The sequence below is a fragment of the Branchiostoma floridae genome, chromosome 1 (genome assembly GCF_000003815.2).
Source record: "Branchiostoma floridae strain S238N-H82 chromosome 1, Bfl_VNyyK, whole genome shotgun sequence".
NCBI classification, from domain to species: Eukaryota; Metazoa; Chordata; class Leptocardii; order Amphioxiformes; family Branchiostomatidae; genus Branchiostoma; species Branchiostoma floridae.
Genome location: NC_049979.1, coordinates 28,260,898 through 28,287,802, shown reverse-complemented (window position 1 = coordinate 28,287,802; position 26,905 = coordinate 28,260,898). Strand labels below are relative to the sequence as shown.

The window sequence follows — 26,905 nt, the reverse complement described above, 5'->3', positions numbered from 1 at the left end:
TTATGTTTCACCTTGAGGTGATTACGCAGATACAAACCAATGTTACTTACCTACGGTAGACAAGGATAAGAATGAGGACACCAAGCATGATGTAGCCAATGTTGCTGTACACGTTGTTGAAAGCACTGAAAACAAAAGACACAATCATTTATAATTGCAGAAACAGGATTGGTCTCTTGGACACTTAAGTGAAGCAACTCCTTTTCGGTAGCCCTGGGCCACAAAACTTTGTGCAATCACTACAGCAGGGGGCTATGTCACTGGTAGTGATGTACATGTTCAACTACCATACTCTTTCCCAAATGCTGAGTGCTAAGCAAAGAAGGCTGCATCTACCATTTTTAAAATCTTTGGTATGACTCGGCCGGAGATTGAACTCACAATCTACCAAATGCAATGCAAACACTCTAAAGGGATACAGTTTAGAGGTTGTAGATTCGAGTTAAGATATCATCCATGATTAATAATGTAAAATTCATAATGAGTGGCTTACGTGAGGTCCCCAGCAGGCTGCGCACAGAAAAAGTTGTAGTAACAAATGTCCTCATTGCCAGTGGTGTTCAGCATCTGTGGGAACATCAAAATTACAAAACTTTATTACAAGGCTAGTCTTCTTTCTTCTAGTCTTCTTTAAATCCTGTCAGACAATCTGTTTATCGTCGATGGACTTGACCATGGGTGACTAGTCCAGCTCTACGCTCACATGGATATACATGTACTGTAATGGTGAACATGAACAGGACAAATGTCCTTGGCCCTGATATAATCTAAAATGGGATTCCCAATGTAGGTGAAAGTATCTATCTTTACTTTGGTACATACAGATTCAGGGATTGAATATAATAATGGCATGTAAATTTTCCTTGGGTCATACAAAGTACAATGTATGTTCAAACCATGTGATAACAGCAGAACCCTGTGCGATAACCCAAGTTATCACCTGTAACAAATGTTATCAAAGCCTAGGTGTGACATAAAAGTACTTCTGACCTTCTGGTAGGTGATCACCAGTTGTATGACAGGTAGAGCGTAGAACACTGAGATGGTCAGCAGGTTCCTGTAGGAGGGAAAAACGACAAAAATCAGGCACTAGCATGATTGTGTATTTCATCAATATATATCTTCTTTTGTGTGCATATCAATTATCCAATGCCAACAGCATATTTTGGCAGGGAAATCTTCCAGTCATGCTGCTCATGCAAAAAGCGTATTCATTACAATCATAGATCACTTCAACTGTCAGCTGATCAATAATGTGTTTAAACACAATTAGACAACCACTTACCAGCTGTATAGGTTGTACTTCTGACTCAGGTGGCGGTGGTCTTTTCTAGCAAGGTCTGCAACATACAGGAAGGTCTACAGGAAAAAAAGAAGGATGAGAGAAATGGACACAATTCAAGAACTGTAAATACAGAGATGTTCGTATGTGATTCGATATATGGCACTACTGCGACCTCAAACCTATTTCACACTGGTTCTGTCCCTGGTGCTGAACTCACATTCACACTGATTATCCTCCTACTGAATTCACACTGGTTCTGTCCCTGGTGCTGAACTCACATTCACACTGATTATCCTCCTACTGAATTAACACTGGCTGAGCACTGAGTTTTTATCCACAATGGCTTTTACCAACACAGATGAACTTTAAGTTAAGAAGAAGACTTCTTTTTTTCTGCTGACCTTGGTTCTGTAGATGTCCTTATCCTCATCTGCATCATCCAGCATGTCAATGTCATCCTCCATGGAGCTGTCTGACAGGGTGTGAACCATGGGGGGTTTGGGGTAGGACTTGGACTGGGCCGGGCGGGGAGGAGGGGGGTTGGTGGGCATGGGGGGACCGTTGGGTTGGTCGGTCGGGGGGATGCCAGGTTTTGTCTCGATGGGCTGCTCTCCCATGGAGTAGGGGTCAGTCGCTGAGTGAGGACACAAATAATAACATTTTTTATTAACAAAACATTATCAAAACACTGGACATAATTGAGTCTGACTAACACCATTACTTTGAACAATCATGATCCTTTTCAGATTTAGTTTAGAGTTAAATACATGTATTCGTCATAAATTTGTCAGTTTTGATTTCTAAAATCTTGCAATACCAAGTTCTGAGCTGTATCAACCACACAGCACCACACAATGTGGTCAATAGCTTTTACATTAATATGTACATGTAATTTTTTCAAGAGCTTCCAAGATTCAAATCATTTCACATTTTTGCCAAGCCCAGACTCCAAAAATAGCCAATGTTTGGCTACTTAGAATTTAGATCTATTCATATTTAGTAGATTTTACTCATGCAACTGTCATACTAATGATTTGTACGACGATACAAAATTCATTCAATTTATAATCAAATTATGGTAGCTTTGTTATTTCAAATTGAATTAGATGTTTTTATGTACATAATTATTGTTATGCTACTGTGAAGTTCATGCAATGTTGTATGTTAAACTTTAACATATTGTGGTTGCTGTACCTTCTAGTCTACATCCCACACCATAGTATAAGTCACACGTTATTATACAGAATTACACACTTGGTTTATTAGTCGAGATGTTTGCCTCTTTCTCTGTGCTGGGTGAGGTATTTTTGGACAACTTTTTGCCCAGAATGGTTATGTGGTTAAGACTCAGTCCATCTGTGAAAGCAGAGTCCAGCACTGATGGCATTTTTACCCTGTCCCAACCTTGTCAACATAAAACAAAAGAAACGCTTTCTGTTAAAAAAAAATAAAAATACTGTAAATGCGATTCCTATGTTAGATGCAACAAAATATTCTGAAACATGTTAAGAAAAAAATATAATAATAATAATGATGAAAAAACATTACCGGTTGCATTGATTTTCTATGAATTATGGAAAAACATATGAGGGGTGATCAATAAGGTCTTGACCTCACCCATATAAAACAAGGTGCACAAATCAAATTTCGGGGCAAAGTTTAAGCCTTTTATCAATACCCTCCAAATTACAAATCATTGTGGTCATTATTTTCTGGTCAACGTCCTTTCAAAAAATAGTAGAAAAGTGGTGAGAAAAACAAGGATGATGACATGTGATCAGGCCTGTGTAGGTTATGTTCCTCATACTCGGAAATCCACCGTATTTGTAGACACTGTAAAAAAATTTAGGAATCCCTTTGTATCCTAAACAGAAGTGGTTATGTAGCTTACAGCAGAGCTGGAGTTCATCATACACCTCAGGTCTAGGTTCAGTTGTCCTTTCCTCTCACCTAATATTGCTGATTTTCAAAAGCATGTTTCCTACAAAGTGATGTTCACAGTGATTTTGATTTTGGCATTTATAAAGACTTTAGATGTCATGTTCTTTTTAATTATGTCCCCAAATTTTTGTTGTGCAAATTGTTTCTGGGTGAGGCCAAAAACATTTTATCATCCATGGCCATGCATACAATCAACCAAAATTTATCATCTCACAGCAAAAAGTTTACATTTTGTACAGGCATTGGCTTGACAGACATCCGTAAAGATGACACACACAACGTAAATGTTAATCAGTAACCCATCACTCACCAGTGGCTCCATAGTTGGGTTCTGTTCTCTGGGCATTGATGGGAGCCTCAGCATTGGTTGCTGCTGTAAAAATCAGAACATGGTCATATTTTAATCATACATCATATTGCGAAACATACATGTAACTTATGGTCTTACTGCTCAAACGCATGCATAGTGGCCGGACATCTGTTTGTTTGCTTAAGCTTGTTTATTGGTTTGCTCGTTTGTTCATTGATATGTTATTTGGTTGGTTCTTTGTCCAATCATTCATCCATTCATTTATTCATTTAGTATAGGGTTACATCTTAATAAGTTTGATAAATATACAGGTCAGATTTCCATTGATTCCTAGACTTGGACACATAAGTGTTGTTATTATATATTAACAAGAGCCAGACATTAATATTGCCATCATGCATCCCCCTATGTTAGTTTGTTAATTCTTAGTGTGCTTTTCAAAATATCAAGATTCAAATATCATGTACCAGGTAATCTAAAATTTAAGATATTCTGACAAGGGTTGTCTCCAAGTTTCATCTCTTTGTCCCTAAACAGAAATTTGCTTGTTTTGTTGAAACAGAAGAAAATTTCTCCCCGTCCATCCAAAAATCAGAAGTTCATGATATGAAATTGATAAAAAAAATGTATTTTCATAATATTTCAGAACGAATAAACAACTAAAATTAACAACATGGGCCCAAATGCAACAACAGAAAAAAATTCAAAAGTTGGAGACAGCCCTGATTTTCTCACACACACAGAAAAGGTTTTATCTTCAGGGATGTCATTCATAAAAACATATCGTCTCTTATATATATAGGATTGTATTCTACTAACATTAGAATTATATCTAGCAAAAAAATAAGTTTGCACAGAAAGAGAGGGAGATGAAGTAAAAATATTCCAGAAAGCAGAAGATGGAAAATAATTGTTCCTTGGTAACTCAATACTGTTACGTGTAGCTAGAATTTTTTTGCTACAGTTATCATACCATTTCTTCAATCATACAATCCGTTGAGAATTTTTTTGTTTGGACAGTCATTTTGGCAAAAGAATTGGCTTCAATTATACACTGCTTTTGAGGTATGCACTACCAAAAATGCTTTTTCTTGTTTATCTTGTTTGGCTTCCTCACAGAAAATTTATCTTCCAGGAAGAAAATTATTCTGTCCCTAAGAAATGTTAGAAAAATGTGCTTGTCCATGGGGCAGTTTTTGAGAAAATTTGAGATTTGTTTTCTTGTATTTCTCAAAATGCCTTTTCTTGTTTATCTTGTTTTGCTTCCTCATAGAAAATTTATCTTCCTGGAAGAAAAAAAATTTTTGTATTTCTTAAGAGTTGAATCTGGTTAGAAAAAAACAAGAATTTCTAGAATTTTTTTCTTGCATTGTAAGAACAAATAAGAAGATTTTGTTTAAATGTCTAAAATAATTTTTGTAGTTTCTCGTTTTGCTTGAATTTTTTTCTACATTTTCTTCCTGCAAGAATATTTTTTCTTCATACAAGAATTGTCCATGGGATAAGCAAAATAAGACAAAATCATTTTTGGTAGTGTGCATCCTCCCAAAATTTGAAGAAGACAAACTGCATGCATATTCCTTGTCCTACTGAGCCTGTTTATATATGGGAACGGAATAGACTTATTTAACCCTTGTCATGCTGAGCTGTATTGTTATGAGTTTTGGGTATTTCTCTTGTAAAAGCATAGTCTGCAAAGCCCATTGGATGGGGGAGTAAATCTGCAGCAGCAGCAGTACAGAACAGGTCAAGTTTTACTTATCTGATGAAGCCATCTATTTATTTATTTGTTCAGCTGTTTACAAACAGCCAGGGCTGCCCAACTAGCCGTAGGCTATTGCTAAGGGCTAGCCTGTACATGTTTGCACATGTTCGCACACGACGGGTTATACCGCCCCTTACGGGGTGACACACCCGTCCGGGTGAATGATGTAGATCACTGATTGTGGCTGATACAAGACAGAGGTTCGCCAGGCCTCCATCCGGGTGATTTGAAGTGAATCACCAACTCCCGACAGAAGGATTTGCACCAACGCACACCGCACCATCGCACGTGTGAAGCCATCAGCTTTGGAACGTTGAATTTGACATAAAATAGCCAGCAGGACGAGGGTTAATGAATCTATTCCCTAAAATGGTTCCCTGAGGACATGATTTTTTGCACCACTTCATGCAATAGTGACAGAGTTGTCTCCAGTTGTCTCAACTTTTTTCTGTCCCACTCATTGTTTGGGACCCCATTTTGATTTTCATTGTTATGTCTCAGTTATGTTAAGCGTACAAAAATACACTTTCATCACTATCGTGGCATGAAATGCAGATTTTTGTAGACAAGCAAATTTTTGTCCCTGAAAAGGTCCTTGAAACAGTCCTGGTAGAGGCACACAATTTGCATACACATCATATATATGGCCATGTTGATTTGATTCTGTAGATGGGAATCATAAAATGGGTGCAAGCGTGAAAATGAAAAACAAAGTTTGGCCCAAAAAAGTTGCATTCATCATAAGTGATCTGGCATGCTGAGCAAATACATTGTAACAAACACAGTCAGAGTATTGAATACTGAACAATAGATTCATTTTTGTTTCACAGCCTTTTTCTTTGACATTGGAATTGACGTTGACATTAGTGTAAGTTTTCGATAAACAGTAGAAGCCAATTAATTGCACAACGGATTAACGCACACTTCTGTTAACAGCACGGAACCCCCAAATCCCAAACCGGTGCGGTCCAGCTGGATAACTTCACATTATTGCACCAGCCGGATAATTGCATGAAGTTCACAGACAAATGGGCCATGCAATTAAGTGGCTTCTATTGTATTTTCTTTTAAAGCTACAGCATGTATTTGCTCCTTTTACAGCTGCTTTTGATTCGAAGCATGATGGAAAACTTTTTATTATCTTTAGAAACAGACGAAAACAGATTTGCATGCGGTATGAAAATATGAAAAAGGCCAGATTTTCTTCTTCAAGCAGTTCATTAAGCTTTACAGCATAGAAAGAGAGGAAGAAAGAGACCACATACGCTGAGTGATCTGGAAACCACCTGGAGATAGCAAAGCATGAGAAAGAAGAAGCTGAGGTGAGAAAATATTCCAAGACAGAAGTGCATCTATAGCAGTACTGATTTTATGGACATTACGGTCTTCAACAACAAGTGATGTGCATTGACAATTTGTTGGAAGATATACTGGAAGATACTTTTTCTGTCATTAAGATACTACATTTAGGTATACTTGTCAGAAGTGCCTACATATATAAGCACTGTTTCCCCCAGAAGTATAAGGTGTACAACTCATTTTTTGCAGCACAATTCCATAGTATGAAGCCTTTGTTGACTAAATTCATAGCTGTATATGTTATGTTCCTTATGGCATGAAATTTTAGATCATTATCAAAATTTTGGCTTCTTCCTTGGCATTCAACCAGAAAGAAGCCGGTATCTGACTTGCAGCAGAGCAATTTGACCAGCACGCCTGAGGTTACAGCTCAATTGTCATTGTCTTTCCCTTGTCTTTCATCTAACGTTACTGTAGTCTACAAAATAATGATTACAATGATATGAATTTTGATGGATGCTGATAAAAGGCTTCATACCACATGTACTATACATGTACATGTTGTACTATGATTACTAATATTTCCCGAAATTTGAGAAGTGCACTCTATTTCTGTGTGAGGCCGAGGACATTTCAACAGCCCCTCATATAAGCATGTACAAATGTTTCTAACATGCTGGCTGCCAATGCAGCCAACATGTTGCAGTACATTCAAATTAAGCAGTTTGAGCTATAATATCATTTCCATATCTGGAAACCAATATCTACCAATCATTGCTTATCATTCTCTACGAAAAGGCTAAACCACAATATGGAAGGAGAATATGATAAATAAATAATAATGGGTACAATGGTAGATATGCTGTCTGTAGTACAGATTAGAACCACACATGCATGCGAGCCTTGATATTAAGGTTAGTAAGGGTTAAGTTTGCATTCAAACAAAAAACAGTGCAACCTTACCACCAGTGAAACTGAGAACAAAATCATCTCATTTCCAACCTATTCCGGCATAGCCTGCTCCATGGAGGAGAATCATGTAGACCATGCAAAACAGGAACGATGCACATGCACAGGTACAACAGAACAGAACAGGGTATCGTAAATAAGAAAAAACAAACAAAAACAAAATAAAAAGTCACATCACACCACAATCACTTTAAAAAGTTTGATGTGTCATAAGAAATGGAACAAATACAAATGTATGTACATGCGAGAATTTCAAAAGCAGTAGGTAAATGCTAGTTCACACTTATTTGTGGGGTAGCCTATACCTGTTGCATTGAGAAAAAAACAGGGTATATCAGGCAACAGACAGTGGTTTCAAACCACAATAATTCAACATTATTCTTATTTTAAGATATTACAGTTTGAAACCACCATTCATACCTCAGTACTCTGTTTTCAAAAACATCAGATATCGGCTACCTTGCAGATCCTGGATAAAGTTGAACTAGCATTTAATTTACTGTTTTAAATTACAAACATGCTTAAGAAAGAATCTAAGAATTTGCAAACTCCTTCTGGTTTCATTTTGCCAAATCAATTTAACTTCTTTAACCTTGTTCCTCAGGTCTTGGTGCCAATCCTTCCAGCTCTGCATTCCTTTGTCTGAAACATCACAAGAGTATTACTTGATAATGATATACAGTGGAAGCCGCTTATTAGGGAAGGCCATTTGCCAGCTAAATTTTCCCGACTAACCGGCGTTCCCGATTAAAAGATGTTGCTCGAAATGACCCGAGTGGGGATGGGGGAGGGGGGCATCGGTGAACGCATCGCACGCATTGACACAAAGAATACAACACAATCATTTCTACCACAAATAATCAAGTCCATAATTTCATTAAACTCCACAAATATACTTATTAGCCACTTTCAGCGGCAAATTTATCTTTTATCGGTTATTGTGATATTGTTATCACATTTTAGTGTCGAAGAACGAATCGCGATGCATCAAAAGATCTGTTACGTCTCGTCTATAGTATCGGCTTGAAGAAAACAAAGAAATTAACACTGCTAAAACACGTTAAGCTACCGAAAAAAACGAGGTACATATGCAAACGTATTCTAAATTTGCCAAATGAACAAGTGTTTTGATTAAAAGAGGACTGATCAAGGGTACAGTGCACGCGCTTACTACGTAAGATTTGTCGACATGTGATACACAGACGAAAAACATCGCTACGTTGTAGGACGAAAACGCTCTTGGTTTTCAGACAAACTTTATGTACTAGGCGCAAATACTCATGACTAACGCATAAATAAACTGTTAACCTTCATATCTACAAATTTTCCAGTTACGATGTCCACAGATTACACTGAAATTTTGCCACAGTCGACAGCGTCATTTTCAAAACATTTCCATCACGAAAACAAAGATGGCGGACGCGGCGTCATGTGTAGTATCCCATGATTCCCTGCGGCAACCGCCGGGCCTCTCGCTAGCGACGTAAATTGAATAGAAATCGCGGCCTTTTCGGACTCAAAACAGGCAGTTTTGATACTTTTTGCGATCTGATATCTTTATACGGGAAAATTTTGGTTCATTCCTGCTGATTCTGGTGATTTGTTTGGCATATTTTGGGGTTAACATGCGTTGTAACTTGAATTTTTTTCCCGATTAGCCGATTTGGGCTTTGCATATATGGGGTGCTGTAAACAATAGCGCCAATGGGAAATGGTTTTGGATTTCAGAATTCTTTGCAACTAACCGATTTTTGCGACAAAGCGTATTGCAAATAGCTGGCTTCCACTGTAATTATGTATACTAGATAAAACTCCCCAATATCAACATCAGCGCTTCATACCTTTTCATCACACTTTTTCTCATATATATATATATATATATATATAACACTAGTTCACCTTTATCCGTGGGGTAACCTATATTCGTTGTTTTTGAAAGCAGAGTATTCGGGGACATCAAGTCAGCGGACGTTAGTTTCAAACTGGAATATTTTGAAAATATTGCAATTTGAAACCACTTTCCGTCCTGATAATTTTCCTAAATGCCTGTTTTTAAATACGACGGATATAGGTTATTCCATGGATAAAGGTGAACTAGCGTTACTACCTAAGCTAGCTAACACATTACCACTCACCTGATCCATTGGATAAAGAGCACCATGAAGGTGACGACATAGAACAGCACAAACACCAGGATCCCCACAAACACTGCTGTCACGTACTGGGAATCTACATGGAGGAGGAAGTCAAGAGGAATCAAATCAGTGACTGTATACATGTGTATGTATGTATAGAATACACCACTGTATATTCTGTATGTAACAGTGGGGGGTTTAAGTAGCGCCAAACTGCTAAGCAAATTGGCTGATCAGCCTTTTCTAGCCAACAGTGTGTGTGGGGGGGGGGGGTTAAATAGCGCCAAACAGCCACACAAATCGGCCCTTTCTAGCGTAGTGGTTACGCCCGAGTTCTAATCTGCAGACCCGGGTTCGATCCCGGGTGTCAGCATGTTTGTTTTTTTCTGTTCCTAATCGCCTCTCTAATTTCTACATGTAGCACCCAATGTACTGCGGATGGGCAAACATCCAAAGGAGATCTGACCAACAGGAGGGCTGGGACCGAGAATGATGTGGAATACACCGTGATGTGTTTATTCAATTTCATTCCCGCCCAAGAAAACATCTGTTTTAACGCGAAATACACAAAAAAGTGGGGAAAATTTGGTATCCTCGAACAAAAAATTGTAACAACAGCAACCCCAACATAAAAGTAACTGAATTCTAGTAAGCTTTGCACTAGGCCTACACAAAACGTAATCAAATTGAATAAAATAAAATAGATAAACAATAAACAAGGAATCAAATTATTCTAATGGAAGCTTGTGTAATAACAGTTGCACATTCAGCACCAAGGACAAGAATAACCTTTCTTTTAGTTATATTTCACTCCTATACATGCACTATGAAATTTCCACTGGACATTGCTAAACAAATACATTCTACTCACCTGTGATAGATGGCCCCACCACGACAGTAACTTCTTTCACACGCCGCATCTCGAATGCTGTATCCGAAAAAAAGACACATTGGTCAACTAACTGGTCAACAACATCACAGCGACATGTGGCATGCTAGCATTCAGATGAATGCTAACCCCACATTTCAACAGCTTTTTTCCCCACAGATTACTACAGATTGTGTGACATTCCCTAACATGAACCAGCAAAATTAGTAACTTATTCTTAATGATTATCATTTGGGCATCTATATGTACTTGACACTTTTTCTTACTGTTCATGTATGGTGTATTAGACACAAAATCAAAAACAGTTTACCCTTTTTCCCATATATTTTGTGAGTATTAGGCAAAAGCACAGTTTGCTTATAGTTATTAACAGTTATCAGTTGTATCTCTGATCATGCATGTACAACAACAACAAAAAAGAACAGAAGTGCCCCCTACCTTCATCAGAAGGATTTGCAGGCTGTATGGTCTCCATCTCACCAGTGCAGTCAGAATCCGTAGCCTTTACCACCACAACCACATAGAACTCTCCATTGGGGAAATAACTCTTCTGCAAGTTGGAGTAGTAAGGCAACGTTACAGCATTATGGTTTGAATGATTATGTCACAATTCAAACAATGACTTTTGCATTCAAGTTACTTTTGGATCTAGCGCTAGTTCACCTTTATCCGCAGGGTGACCTTTATCCGTTGTCTTTAAAAACAGCACATTTAGGAGTATTAAATCTGCGGTTTCAAATTTGCACTATCTTCAAAATGTTCCGATTTGGAACCACTGTCCGCAGCATAGACTGCATGTCCCTAAATATGCTTTTTTTACAAACAGCGGATATAGGTCGGATAAAGGTGAACCAGCGTTACAGTTTTCTATTTTATGCAGTTTATGCTGGTGTGTTATGCCAAAGGGTCAGGTTATACTGGCTATACAGATACAGATACACTTCGATAAGACTAAGTCACCTTACCTGTACCGTGATGGCAGCCTTCTTCATAAAAGTCTGGTAGATTCCCACAAACTCAATGTTTCGGTCCAAGTCATACACTGGGCACTGTGTAGAAACAGACAACATGTCACATCATGTCAGCCTCTGTACAACATGGCTATCAGAGACAGCAAACTTCACCCCAATACCCATACTGTTTTTTTATCCTTCCAGTCCTATACCGAGTATGTATGGCATTGTGTCTGTATTGAGAATTGCAGACACACTCGCACACACGGACACACACACACAGCTACTACAAAAACAACACTTCTTTGGACACATGCTTTTTACACAGCTGTGACATCAGCACTGGGCCAAAGTGTATTGGAATTTGGTATCAGTAGAATGACAGACCCACCTTGATTGGCTGAAGAGAGAACACAGCACACAGGTTGCTCGGTGAGGAAACTTTCACCACCACCATGTCCAGGTCTGGGGGCATCTTATATGCATAATACTGGGGAAAAACACAATCACAGGTCTTAGAAGTTGATATTTCTTTCTATGTCTTTCCTATATAAGTGCTTATCTGAATTTCTTTACAAGGACTTCAAGTAGATTTATAAACCTGTGTGAAAATTTGCCCGTCCCGGACTAGTCCGAACCGGCATGAACCGTCAGTTCGAACCATGCAATAGTCCGGGGGTCGGACGGGTCGGTCGGACGGGACGGACGCTCGACAGTTCGCAGAACGGTTCGGACGGCCATAAAGGGTCCAGATTGGCCGCTTGGACTAGCCCGGACTACGTCCCGGACTGGTCCCGGACGGCATGGTTCGAACGCTTTCGGGCGGCGGCCTGGAGCGGGCCGTTCGAACGGTTCGAGCCGGTACGGCTCCGCCCGGGCCGGACGGCCGAACGGGCGGTTCCCATAGCAACAAAGCGATCCGAACCGTCTGGGGGCGTGCAGAGCACCGCGGGGCGCCGGTTCGGACGTCTGCGGACGTCTGCGGACGTCTGCGGACGTCTGCGAACCACCAATTTACATGGCAACTGTACCTCCCAAACACCCGTGAAATGCGTAAAATCGTGCTGTTGTGAGGTGGAAATCGCTGCCCAAACAGTTCGGACGGTCTGAACCGCCGGAATGCCGTCACAAAATAGAAAGAATTTGAATGCAATTCATCCCTCTGCCGCCAGCGCTCCTATAGACAAAATATTAATGACGGCTTGAAGTTACAGAATGACACCAGCCGCAAGACAATCAATGTAAATCACATGTGCCCTCACTTTGACGTTATGTGCGTGCGGAGTCCCAGGAAACATTTGATTGCCCGCACAAACCATGTACAAAGCGTAAGTAATGGATTTCTGATGTCTTTCCGACTGAAGCGTGGTTACCAAACATGTGGTGGAGACACTATCACTGATATATGATATACATTCAAGTCCATAATCTAGAAGATTCATTTATAAACATCATTGAATGCCCTAATATATTCATGCCAACGCTAGGCACGTTACGCACCCAGCGGCGGCTAGGGTTCAGTGACCCCATCTCAAACGTAAACAAGAAGACGATCCTATGAAGAAGCCAAACATTTTGTTGGTGTGTGTTCAACTTTATTGTATTTTGTTGAAAGAAAGTTGTATCTAAATATTGAATGGTAATATATGTTAATCTAGTGCCACAAAATATTATTCTTCGTGTCTAAAATAAGACTAGTTTTGATATAGGTGCTGGCCCCCATACGTGAATTGAACTCTCCCACACTTGATTGAAGCCTCCCGGTCCTTTGGGACAGCCGCCCGACAAGTGCGCACATGTCTATAACTCGTTGTTTGTTGTTTATTTTACGTTCCATGTGTTAATTTTTGGCACAGTTTGCACATCCATTGACAGGAATACCACTAAGAATGATGTCGTCATTATACCCATTTCCTTTGTGTTTCTTGCCTTTTTTCACGAGCAAGTTATTCAAAGACGGGAAAATTCGATCCAGATATCAATTTGCGAGCCAGTGGCTAGGCCACACCCACACAGCGTGAAACTTTAGGTATAGAGGCGTGCCGCTGTCCATCATCGCGTGGCGACCGACAAAATAATTAGCAACCATATCTCCGCTAGCTGGGTTAGATGTGGTGTTAGATGTTCGGCTAACCGTTACCCGTGTCCTGTTTTGGATGCCGTACTCCAGCGTGACACAGCACTGTACTTATTTTTAGTCCCACTTTCTTGATATAATGTCAAGGGGAATATCACTGGTCAAACTCAACACGTTTTCAGAGAGTCGATTGAAGTCTCGCTGCTGCAGGTCGTCCAACAGGTGATGCAACCAGGTACTGCTCACAAGTTCCTTTCCGGCCAAAGCATGCGCTTTGACTCCAAACGATGGTGGAAATTTTGGTAAGTGAGAAACATTCAAAATATTGCACTTCACCAATCATGTTAGGTATTGTCCACAAGGCGAGATAATGCCGGACGCCATGAAAGGCAATAAAGATGCTAAATACATTTTCAACATTATCTCCCGTATTATTGCACATTTGGACAGAATCGTCGCTTGGTACAATGACAGTCAATCGAAACGTAGCGCAACTCAATGTCGTCTTATTTGTAAAGAGCCAGAGACAATTATTTAATCATAGGGTAGAAAGATTATATTTAGTTCTACAGAAAACAATGGTGGTCTGTAACTTTTCCCCGCCCGTTTTAACGCCGTGCGAGCATGATCAATCCCGAGTCGTGTGGTGAAGACCTCAGGTGCCAGGGTGACCTACAATAGCATTGTCGTTTATTCTTCTTATAGTACTTTATTACACTGGGCTTGGAAGACAACGATTTTATTGGCGTGGGCAATGTAGTTAGCAAATCAAACACGACAGCAGAACGGACAATATAGCGTTCGTGTGATTTAGAAACGAAACACGGCGTGCCGAATTCTTATTCGCCATGCCACTGCGACTATCCAAGCGGTATCTGCTGTTACGTGTTTAAGACTTTTTTCTCATTTATCGCTAGAGAAAAATAAAGAGACAAACAGGACCAAAACATATTCATTCTTCATGAGAACAGACTTCGTAACAATGACTTGTTCATACCTATATGTATTCACATGTCTGTTTAGTTATAGACCTTACGAAAGTCGCTTTACTTTTGTCGTGTCAATAAAGATTTTATATGCTGCATGCACGGCATTTGGTAGTGTACGAGATACGATACAAAGACTGGTACTTCGTGGCAGATTACCCTTTAATAATGGTCGAGAGGATAAACATGTAGGTGTGATCCGCACACTCAACGCTGCATGGGCGTGATGGGCAATCCAAACTGTGCAGGTCGCGTACTGTTCCCTGGCCGGCTACACTCGGCTCTGGCCGGCTTACTCTTCTATTCATTCTATTTCTACGGTTTTCCAGCGACCTGGAGTCTGGTAGAGACCAAGGACATTCTATCAGATAACGTCCTTGTAGAGACTAACATTTTCCTGCAAGGAGAGAGCAGGCCGACTTCATTAGACTGCCCGGCGGTACCATAAACAGGCATTTGTAGCAGTTCTCCCACTCGGACGTATTTTCCCGTCCATAATTCATAAAACTCGGACAGGGCCCACAACCTAAATTATGTCACAAAATGTGGCAATATGTAACTGCGAAAATTTTGGCAATGCCTGAATCACTTGAATTTATCGTAAAATTTCTCCGTTTGTCACATTTCTGCGTATGTTTAAAACTTCTTATTGACGACCAGGGGGCTCAAGTACGTGGTTGAACAACGTGTTTTGGCTCGCCATATTCAGATGAATTTCCAAGAAACTTGAAAGTGGGGCATAGGATTTCAGTTTCTTACAACCAATTGTTGCTCATTATTTGCAGTGAAAATCGATGTCTCCGGCTCATTTCGTACCAATCGTAGCGATTGGCTAGCCAGTAAATAGATTGTCACACACTGTACACATCAAACGGCTACCGCCAGCATGGCGCCATGGCAACGGCCAATGTGTGGTGGGAAGACTACCAGAGCGCCGCTCACGTGAGCCTCACAGGCGGGATGTCAATCAACCCGCTGTTTATTTCAGCGGATGCGGCCTGGAACTGGGATCGCCGTGTTTGTCAATATCATCTTGCGCACTGGACAGTCGGCTTTCCGAGCAACGCTCGCGCATGCTGAAAAACTGCACTGAGTAGCGGAGTAGATTCTTCAAAGGGGGACTCAACACTGTAAGCTGGGAATTGGAAAATGAACAGCATTTTATAAGTGTATGTAAACTTTACTAGAAGACCCATCAGATTGTATTATACTCTACTCTTTACTTCAGATAGCCGTGCGTGGTGACTATATTAATGAACGAATATGTACAAGAAAATACGTCACCCATTCATTAGTCGCGACCAAAATATTAATATAGAAGAAAAGTTGTAGATTTGAGGGTAGAAAAATATCTCTTTTTTATTTTCATAGTATTGTTCAGGCGATAGTACAACGTTATTACTATTAGTGTTCGCCCGCTCTGGCTGTTGCCACGTAATACTGGACGTAATGTATGCCTCTAACAATGTCTAATAGTCTCACTTGCGGACTTTAGCGCTCTTCTGGTCGCTGCGTTTAGTGTACGGAAGGGGGCGCTGTCGCACGGCTTCCGACAATTTAGGGACTTAGACAAAATTTGGCCACGCAGCGGCAATTTTTTTCTAAGTGTTTTACGGCGCCCGAAGCGTCCGGCGGTCCTGAACTGCCGAACGTGCTGAACCACTTAATGACGGTTCACCGCGTGGGCGTTCGGACTGGCAGCCTCGCGGGCCGGACGGCTTTGACGTAGGCGGACGAGGTGGACTGCCCTCGGACCGGTTCGAACCGCCCGGGGCGAGTTGATTTTCACACAGGAAGTCATCCAAAACAGTCCTCATTTTGCAAACGTGTAGTACTAACCTGTGGTTGGGAAGGTGATACTAGAAAATTTCTGGATTGTCCGGTGCTGAAAGATAAGAAAAGCAACAACTTTGATTAATTTCATTTTGACTTATAATTTTTTCATGCAGTAGTGCACATTTCTTTAATTGTCATAAACTTACAAAACAAAAAAGATATTTCCATCATCTATTCTTTCATGAGCATTAGGCCATGTTGATTTTATTAGATGGATAGAAATCCCCTGGGAAAAATTCATACGAACGTGCAAATACTGTCCTTCCTGGCGTGATACTTTCCAAGAGACAAGTTCACACTTCTACAGACCATAAAAACCACTTGTATCACGTGATGCAAGTAAGTTTTGTAATACACAAAATTCTGAATTCATCTATTCATCTACAGGTACATGTATCTGTATCTGTATCTATATAGCCGGCATAACCCCCTTTCGCGTAACACACCAGCTTTGCAGACGTGGCAGCAGCTGGTTATATTACACTGAACAACCTGTCACACCTAACTTTTGCACATCTATCTGCAAGCGTTCTTTAAAACTACCCAGAGAAGATGCCGCTACTGTACTTGGTTATAAGAAATTCCACTCTACGATAGTTCTGGTAAAGTACAAATTTTTAAACACATCAATCCTAAGTTCAACTTGGTAACTCTGGAACTTAAAGGCATGAATGTTTCTTGGTCTTTTTTGAGCTGGTATTAGATAGTACTTATTCTACATTCATTATCATGTGTATATATAGGACTTATAAGGACTCTAAACGATGTAACTGTATCTCTGTTATATACTTTGTGTGACCCTTGCCTCTTCCCTCATGACCTGAATGAAATGCGACCTGCAGGCCGATTTAAGCTTTTATGAATAAATAAAGGTTCAAACAAACAAACAAACCTCAAGCTGAAGTCAGTGAGAATGGTTGCGTTGACGCGGTAGTTAAGTGCGGCAGGCGATGCAGCCGACACTTCCAGGTACACGGTTTCCCTCTCGTCCTTCACACCAGTCTGCAGGTGGTCCATGGGACACAGCGTACGGCTCACCTTGTCGTATCCATAGCTACAAAATGGAAGAAAAAAGTATATAAAAAAGAGTCTATTCCAAGTCATATGATATTTGAATCATTTTGAATAAAAGAAAACCTAAGCTCCTTGATCTAAGTCAGAATATTTCTATCTTTTTAAGATGAAATATGAAGATTTGAATCTGACTTCTTTGGACATTTCGAAAACATTTTGAATTTTCAAAACCCCTTTATTCAGGATAATTATCAAACATCTAAGATGTCTAAAATTATAGAAATATTCTGACTAAGATCAAGGAGCTTAGATATCCTTTCATTCAAAAATCATCTTTCAGAAATATCTACATCTACAAAAATTTGTAATAATTTATATTTGCTCTTAAACTTTCACCATCACAAAGAAGCAAGAAGTTGAATTCACTTATACTTATCATAGAAGCTTGTCAATTTATATTTGCAACCTATTGTTTTGTTGTGACCCGTACTTAACCCAGTAGATGTATACATGTAACGGGAGTTCACCTTTATCCATGGGGTGACTTTATCCGTTGTCTTTAAAAACAGCACATTTAGGAGTATCAAGTCTGCGGACTGTGGTTTCAGATTACTTTCAAGATATTCCATTTTGAAACCAGAAACCACTGTCCGTCGACTTCATTTCCCTAAATGCGTTTTTTTTTATACCAACAAAGGATATACGTCACCCTAGTGAACAGCATTACATAATAATCATATGAAATAAAGAGACATTTATTCATTTGTTTGCTACTCACATGCCTCTGATCATGAGGGGCACCTGCCACGACAGGATGCCCCGCTGTTGTCGCACCACGAACAGCAGAGGGTAGTCCTCCGACGCTCCTTGGCTCTTCACCTCCACACGGATGGCACGTGGGGACGACTGGGAGGAAATACAGACACAATATGTCAACCACACCGAAGGTCATGGGTTTGTCCAGTCACTGTTGTAACTTGTAAGACAGCAGATACTCTCTGTAACGTCTGACCATATCCAATTCTATTTAAGTCCCTCGGATAGGACGTTAAATGGAGGTCCCGTGTCTAGGGAGAGCCATACCCCAGGCACGTTAAAGAACCCGCCACATGTGCGATGGTGCGGTGTGAGTGGTCCAAAAAAACCTACAGCACCTTGGCCGCACCTGGGGCAATTACTGTCGTATTGAGGTCACCTGAGTGGCGCCGAATGGCAGCTCGCTCCAGACCCTTGCGATTTAGCCCCGCCTATTGTAAGCTCCTCGCAATTCAGCCCCTGGCTGCAAAGAGTGAGTAGTCGGCCCACCCAATAACCCAATAAAATTCCAAATCTTATCCAGGTGCTTGAAGTTGCTTGAAGCTGCTTGAGTAACTGTTACCTTCTTATTCTATGTCATACTTCAGCCACAATAACGTTCAATACAGGTGTTCTGGACCAGATGATAACTAACCATATATCATACTCGGGCCATTTTTATGTTTGATATCGGTTTTCCGACCGGTCTGTATTTCACAGTACAGCTCGGGGTTTCATAGTTCAATTCAAGCAATTCGAACTTGCTTGAGTGCACCAGTTCTTTTGTTCAAATTGACAAAGTTGTTGATGCGATGTGCATTGATGTCCGTCTTCTGCTCTTTTTTTTCAGACACACTTGAGTTTTTTCAGGTTGGCATTAAAAATAAAATACAACACGGGATATTACGTATCGCCCTCGGTCCCAGCCCTTTTGCAGGTCTGGCCATATTATATACTATACGCCATGTTATATTCTACATGCATCACGTGGGCTTCCACATGTACCATATCACACAGGTTTTGATTGAATAAATGGAATGCCCACGTGTGGAATGGTCGAAAATTCACACACCAAATTTTTATTTACCATTTCCGTTCGAAGACACCAAAATTTTCTCAACTTCAGGATGTAGTTTGCATTGAAACGTGTGTTTTCTCGGATGGATATGATAAAAATAAATTACAACACGGTGTATTCCGCATCACCCTCAGTCCCAGCCCTCCCGCGTATCAGATTACAATTCAGCCTTCGGGGGATCCCACCCACAGTCAGGCTGGTACCTCAGGTGATACAGAATACACCGTGTTGTAATTCTATACCTATGTCTAACTTTCATCGACATCAAGGGTTGGATAACCTCAATGCCCTTCACACTGCTATGTATACTGGGTATGCATGCATACTACCAATCCTTCCTAGGGGATGCTATGCCGGAAGTCCCATGTACACGTCTGAGGAAAGCCAATTGCCCCAAGCACATTACAGTAATGAACGGATTGTTATTCTCCCAAGTTGATGATTTTTAAATGAAGACTAGCAAATCAACATGACGCGGAAGGGAACTTTTCCACTTCATAATGATTCATACGTTGTCTTGAATAATTATGAGCTCTGAAAGTAATTTTTTTTACCTGCGAGCTGTGATTTAAGTAACGCTAGTTTACCTAAATATTTGCAGGGTAACCTATATTGTTAGTTTCAGAAAACAGGTATTTAGGGATATCAAGTCAATTGACGATAGTTTTAAACTACACTTGTTTGAACATATTACAACTTGAAACCTCGATTTGTCGACTTGATATCCCATAATACCGTGAGGGTAACACAACGAATATAGGTTACTCTGCGGATAAAGGTGAACTAGCATTGTAGAAAAGCACCTAATGTTAAGGCTTTGCATGAACAGTTGATTAATGTACTTGTAAACAATGTAACGTTACCTCTTTGTTTAATAGACTTGTGCTTGTACAATATATCTTTTTTATTACTCAAAATATGATGCTGAAAAAACCATTGCTTGAATCATTTCAGTTTTACATTAATAATACTAATAATTCAATTTGATAACCTGTATTTTTTGGTCATTCAAGCAAAAATCTGAAAGGAAAAATGATAATTCCTCCCTACTGACCCTATTTTTCCAGACTGCAAACAGAACCTTTTTTTCCTAGGCCTCAAAATTCCGAGAACTAATAAATTCTGCTGTTGCGGCTTTATAATTACCTGTCGGTTTGAATCACACACTGTTGCCCCCCCACTGGAAAATGGCGACCCTCCCTCTAACTGGAACAATCCCACACCATGAATGTTTGATGAGCGAGGTGATAAATTATAAATCCTAGCTGGGAGGTTGAAATGCCGGCTTACCACACAATTAACGGCAGAATTGCTCCCTTAAAGAGCATTTAATTGACTATGGAACGCTGGTCTAGCCATTTGTTTGATGAACGGCTTGTAGTGTATAGAAATGGCACATCTGTTGTCTATAGAAATGGCTTACATGTATTCATGCTAGTAGTCATACCGTTCCCCCAAAGGATATGTTTTGATGACTAAATGTTTGTGTGGGGGGTTTGAGTGTGTGTGTGTGTGTATGTGTGTATGTGTGAGTGTGTGTGTGAGTGTGTGTGTCTGTGTGAGTGTGTAAGTGTATGTGTGTGTGTGCACATGCGTGTGTGTGTGTGTGTGTGTGTATGTGTGTTAAAGACTGCATCTAGAAGTTATAAATGGAATTGCTCCCTTAAAGAGCATTTAATTGACTATGGATTGCTGGTCTAGTAGTGTATAAAAATGGTACATCTGTTGTCTGTAGAAATGGCTCATTCATACCGTGCCCCCAAAGGATATGTTTTGATGCCTATTATTTAGTATTAATGTTTGTGTGTGTGTCTGTGTGTCTGAAATTTGGGTTTTCTTATCTCGTTATAGACTTTGGGTTTGGTTTGGTTTGGGCCCCCTAACAGGTTCTAAGGAACTGTAGGGCAAATTTTGTTTAGATTTTTGAACAAGAATAACTGCAGGAGGGGCAACAGACCGTCAGTAGCTTAAGTATTTCTTATTGACATAATTTAAGGAGGTATTGTGCAAAATACTTAATACCATAGATCCACTACATTCCATGATAGGACTTTCAAACATGTGACATGTGTAACTGACAAAGATAGGAACATCAACATCAAATATGTAAAATGAAAACCTCATATGATAAAATATTTATACGTACATTATGTAATATGAAATTATTGTGGTACATTTGTAAATGACAGGAATTTCATAACTTTGGCCCTTGGAAGTTAAGCAGGGCTCGAAATACCACATGCATATGCAAGTTTGTGCATGTAAAATTGGTGTGGTGCAAGTAAGTTTGGACCAAACTTGCACCAGTGCAAGTTACTTTTATCCACTAATACCTGACTTTAGAAAAAGCTTACACACACCAAGAATATTGTCTGCCATTGAAAGGTAAAAGAAAACAACATTGAATAAAAAAATAGCCTAAATTTGTTATTTCTAAACTTGGTTAGACATCCAGGTAAACAAAAGTTGAAGACAATTCCATCTCTATAATGCTAATAATTCCTATGGTGTTGTCTTACCTTGATTTGCATATGAGTAAATACATTTTGCATACAATTTAGTGACTTTGATATGATCAACTGGATCTTCCAGTTATATGTGTTTGTATTGAGTTGTTCTAGCGATGGTTAAGAATAGTGATGGAAGTCACTCGAAGAGTGATCTTATCAAGTTGTAGACATTGAATTGTCTTAAATTAAGCCTAAATTCACATTTGTTGTACAATTTGAAATCCAAAATAAAATACGCTTTGGAAAACAAATATCCAAACATGTGGTCTTTATGTATCCCCATATATTTGCAAATTTTCAGAAGAAGAATAAAGGGTTAACAGTTCACTATTTTGGGTTGTGCAAGTAAGTTTCTTTTGGTGCAAGTTACCTTTGGCTTAACTTGCACTGGTGCAAGTTGACTGAAAAGTGTATTTCGAGCCCTGTTAAGTAAACATCATTAGAAAAATTTCATGCAAACTACATGAATTTCATAACTTTGGCCCTTGGAAGTTAAGTAATCATCATTAGAAAAATGATGAGAAAATGCTAAAACAGCATAATGTGACTTCTTTGCAAAGATATGACACTAAAACTGCCTTCTCAATCCATATCACAGACGTTAATAGCGTACATGACAAATACAACCAGTAGATGAACATGACACACTGTGGTCCTTTACAATACTAATAGAATAATTTACAATTGGATTGGAAAAGATCTCCTGGGTCATGTTATTTTTAATCATCCTGTCTTCAGGCATATATGTCATTATACTAGATTTTCGTTGCTGCATTTCTACCGCTAGTGAGCATAGAACCAACTGTTGAAAAGGATATACAATTACACTCTACATGTTTCCTTTACAAAACCAATAGAATGATTTTGCAATTGGATTGGCAAAGATCTCAAGGGTCATGTCTTCAGATACAGTCGCAGATATGTCGTGATACAATATTTTCGTTGCTGCATATCTACTGAGGATATCACAGAACCAACAGTCGTCAAGGATATACAATCATGACATACCATGTTATCATGAAAATACCAATAGAATGATTTTGCAATTGGAGTCAAGTCAATCAAAGTGTCATCAGGTATGGTCGCATATCAGTCATGATACTAGTTTTTCATTGCTGCATTTCTACCAGTATTACATTATACGCTGTGTGTGATATACAATGTACATATATACATACACTTACAATAGAACAATTTTGCAATTGGATTGGTAAGAATCTCATGGGTCTTTCAATCAACCTGTCTTAAATATGGTCGCCCATATGTCGTAACCAATTTTTCGTTGCTGCATTTCTAGTGACACAGAACAAATTAATTGTCGTCAGGGATGTACATGTACATGTACAGATGACATTTTCCGTCACAAGGGAGTTTGAGTTTTGCACCAGACGTCAACGACGGTTCCAAGAATTCCCTTGTCGTGAAAACCTATTAAGCCATGAATGCGGTCAAGCCCTTAATCTAAACTTTGTCTGCATCCTCAAAAAGGCTAGGTGGGAGAATTTCCATGCTAAAGCCAAGGGAGACACTGACGCATATATATAGCAAGGATTGGGTGGTATCAGGTGCAACATTGCACCAAGCCCAATTATATTGAAGATCATGACCGTTTTAACCAAACGGCGGCAGAAATTCGCATATCCTACGCACTTGTGCAAACCAAAAAGGCAAAAAAAAAGGCAATTAGATGCCTTCCTCAATTAATAAAGAAGTCGTTCCCAATATCGTTACCTTCTATTCCTCAAACTCAAAGTAGAATTTGAAACACATTTTATTTTACTGTTTTAACTGTCCAAACTACCAATGTTGACTGACTGACTAATTTTGAACATTTTGGATGAAAACCCTTTTCTTCCACTTATGCGAATTGGACAGTCGAAGTATTATTGATCTTATATGGAAGCTATTTACGGACACACTGAATGATGACAAAGCGGTAAGTCTGGGGAAACAAAATGGCAGTCCACAGTTGAGTCTAGTGTCACTATTTGATCATGAAAACTGTTAGTGTTTTAACAACAATATACTAGAGCTTGGGAGTTATTTTACCACGGCATGGAGCTCCCTCTTGACAATTCTTTGCTGACCTCATTTTTTTGGCTTCAAATGTATAACGATATTCAATCATGGATTATGAATGTAATCAATTGACCACAGGAGCGCAGGCTACCAGTGCTTCTGAATCTCATGAATTCTGGTTGAATTGAAAGATAATGAAAATAATTATAGACTTTCAATGAGCATGACATCTAGAGAGCCATATTGCTGTGACTAAAATTCAAACAAACACTACTATACTAACGTCTTCTGAGACAGAAACCAAGAGCTATATATAGGGCAACAGCTATGATAGATGATGTATATCGACATCGTAAGGCCTAGGGAAAACTGCTGTGTTTCCGGATACCGAACCCGCAAAAACCTGTCGACCCTTCGCTATGCCTTCTTGGTCGACCACTGGCAAGGGACATAAAATTTGCTATCTGATAAAAGTGATATCTGCGTGATGAAATTCAGACAGACTCCCTAATGTCTTTTACACTCTGTTGAGAGATAAGGGCTCTATTGAGAGGATGATAAGAATGTGTAGTAATCTACTAGTAAACATTGTACTTCTTTGTGCAGTTAATTGAAACACATCAAATTGTGAACATGCATTGTGCTTGTAATGTAATGTATTTCTGTATCATTTCAAATCATAATGTTACAAATACCAGTATCTGATGCATTTCAGTTTTACAAATTGCTAAAGTTACGTACTTGCTAGATCACTTTGGCGGAACTCTTAAAAAAGTAAGATTATCTAATGACCCGAATTTTCAAGGCCACATCTAGAAACACAACATTTTTTCCTACGCCTAACTAAATGATTATTTGTGTTGTATGATAGATATACAACAGTGAAGGCATTTTTTAAACAGTTGTGGATGTGCTATAAAAGAAACATCACATCTTTTGAATGAAAAATTTATCCCCCCCCCATCCTTGAGAACAGTTGTAATTAGTTCTTTCAAAATCAAAGAATAAAAAGCCTTGCTAAAAATTGTATTACAAATGTGACCATACATAATATGCTTAGCTAGGTTAGTACATGTAAGCGTGACAAAACCTAGTACATGTATGGCCTTTTCAATAATTTATCTACATAAACCAACATTACATGTACCATGGTGGCGTGGGCAGCCCAGGAACGAAGGTTAAGCCAATCCTTTGGGATTAGGAAAAATCGCTATGAAGTAATCCTCTTTCTGATACTGAAAGCAATATGGGAGAAACAATATATTTGGAAACAGGCCACAAAAAATTACCGCAAGGTATAACTATGATATAATGAAGTATAATTATTATCTTTGCAAAAAAGGTTAGGCTATAACTTATAAGTCTATTTGCCTATCTGTGTTTCCAAATTGCATTTTTATTTGGAACCCCCTAATTACTGGTCACCAGCTTTGTTTAGGTACTCCCCTCGGATAGGGCGTTAAATGGAGGTCCCGAATTTGAGGACAGCCACACCGCAGGCAAGTAAAGAACCCACTACACTTATCGAAAAGGGTAGGAGTCCCTCCTGGTGTGAGTGGATCAATACGAGCAATCAGGATGATGTCACAGTGACGCACTGGCAGGTAGAAAGCAGGTGGAAGACAGAAGATCAATTTATATTTTAATTTGTAATTTGATCTGTAAATATTTACTAGTAAACTAATAGGCTGAATGATGTCCTGGTAGGCACCAGTTGTAGACTACCTCCGATGTAAACAAAAACGTGATTGCTCGTATTGAATCTGTCCCGATATGTAGCATGTACCATTTCGTACAAACCTGGCATTTCAAGGCATATGGCAGTCCTATGGAGTATGCAATACAAACAAAACTACAAACAAACAAACAACTTGTAGAGCCATAAACAATTGACCCCAGGAAAGAGTGAAGTTACAACATTTTTGAATCTGATGCAATGACATCATACCGTAAATGCATTTATGTTCACAGGGATTTAATTTCGCGGTAGTGAAAAAAATTGGAGTATTCGTGGTGGATTTGAGTTCACGGTAGCACAACAAAACTGTAATCACATACTGTAATGGAAAAATGTTGGAGTAGGTTTCGAGTTCGCAGTGAAGTGGCCAACGCGAAAAAACGCAAACATTTCTGCATTTACAGTATCTTGGTATGACGTGTGAAATCGTCTGGCCATCACAAATAAAAAGCTTAGCCCCAGCATTGCGCATAATCATGCCCAGCTAATAATAAGGTTCAGCGTTAGTGTTATTCCATTTGGGAATTCAATGCATGGCCTCCTTGAATACAGCATATTGATTTTCGGGGTGGGCTATACCGCGATGTGAATAAGGGGCCACTGAAAATTATGATTGTGCCATCATGACACAAAAGACTCCCATCCCATCAACGAACGAATTGTTCGAGTTTTCACAATATTGTCACTGATAGATATCAATAGAACGACCATCTTCAAATGGTTTGGCCCCGCCCTTTTTTCAGGTAAAGCACTGTTGCGTTGAGAACGTCAATTTACAAAAATTATCTGGATCTTCCTTTAATAATTCCTAATATTCTTCTTACCTCATTTTGCATGTAGGAATACCGGTAGATATCCTCCGTGCCGTTGAACACGGATCCCTGGTAGATTTGGTTGAACTGAGCGGGTATTTCTTGCCGTAGCTCTCCGGTTTGTCTTCGGACCCTGGTCGATCTGGCCCCCGAAGACACATCCCCGGACGCCTCGACCGTTGAAGTCGCTGTTAAAATCGCGACCACCAAGACCACAGAGGTGGCCATTTCCTAAAAAGATACGCACTACGTATACCTGAAGTCTAACAAGTGGTTTCTACATGGTCCCGAAGAATAAAAGACAGGTTTTAGTGTTGGATCGTCAAACCGCATCTCATTATGGAGATTCTGAATGCTCCATTTTCACTTCCGGTTTCTTTGCTACCATTGCGTCATATATTTTGGGGCTCTTGATTGGTGTATATTGACCGCTTACAGTTCACTGATTGGATAAAATTGTAACATTCGATAATACTGTAGAAACTGGCTGCCTT

General features: G+C 39.5%; 1 protein-coding gene across 12 annotated transcripts in view; it reads right to left on the bottom strand.

Annotated features, from left to right (window-relative positions):
* The window catches only part of LOC118413460 (SID1 transmembrane family member 1-like), a 49,283-nt gene extending 22,499 nt beyond the window's left edge, over window positions 1-26,784 (bottom strand). Inside the window, exons 1-18 of one of the 12 annotated variants that reach the window (XM_035816876.1) lie at window positions 26,424-26,784; window positions 18,238-18,365; window positions 17,338-17,499; window positions 16,449-16,494; window positions 11,938-12,036; window positions 11,559-11,642; window positions 11,032-11,143; window positions 10,576-10,632; window positions 9,705-9,798; window positions 8,162-8,211; window positions 7,603-7,617; window positions 3,537-3,599; window positions 2,540-2,689; window positions 1,687-1,919; window positions 1,286-1,359; window positions 991-1,057; window positions 494-567; window positions 51-125 (exon numbers count right to left, since the gene is read on the bottom strand). In XM_035816876.1, the coding sequence (XP_035672769.1) occupies window positions 51-125; window positions 494-567; window positions 991-1,057; window positions 1,286-1,359; window positions 1,687-1,919; window positions 2,540-2,689; window positions 3,537-3,599; window positions 7,603-7,617; window positions 8,162-8,211; window positions 9,705-9,798; window positions 10,576-10,632; window positions 11,032-11,143; window positions 11,559-11,642; window positions 11,938-12,036; window positions 16,449-16,494; window positions 17,338-17,499; window positions 18,238-18,365; window positions 26,424-26,639 (1,799 nt within the window). In that variant the 5' untranslated portion in view covers window positions 26,640-26,784. Of the gene's footprint in view, window positions 1-50; window positions 126-493; window positions 568-990; window positions 1,058-1,285; window positions 1,360-1,686; window positions 1,920-2,539; window positions 2,690-3,536; window positions 3,600-6,566; window positions 6,588-7,602; window positions 7,618-8,161; window positions 8,212-9,704; window positions 9,799-10,575; window positions 10,633-11,031; window positions 11,144-11,558; window positions 11,643-11,937; window positions 12,037-16,448; window positions 16,495-17,337; window positions 17,500-18,237; window positions 18,366-26,423 lie in introns of all 12 variants that reach the window. The other 11 variants (XM_035816885.1, XM_035816858.1, XM_035816867.1 and 8 more) reach the window with 11 other exon arrangements.
* Between the last annotated feature and the right edge of the window lie 121 nt (window positions 26,785-26,905).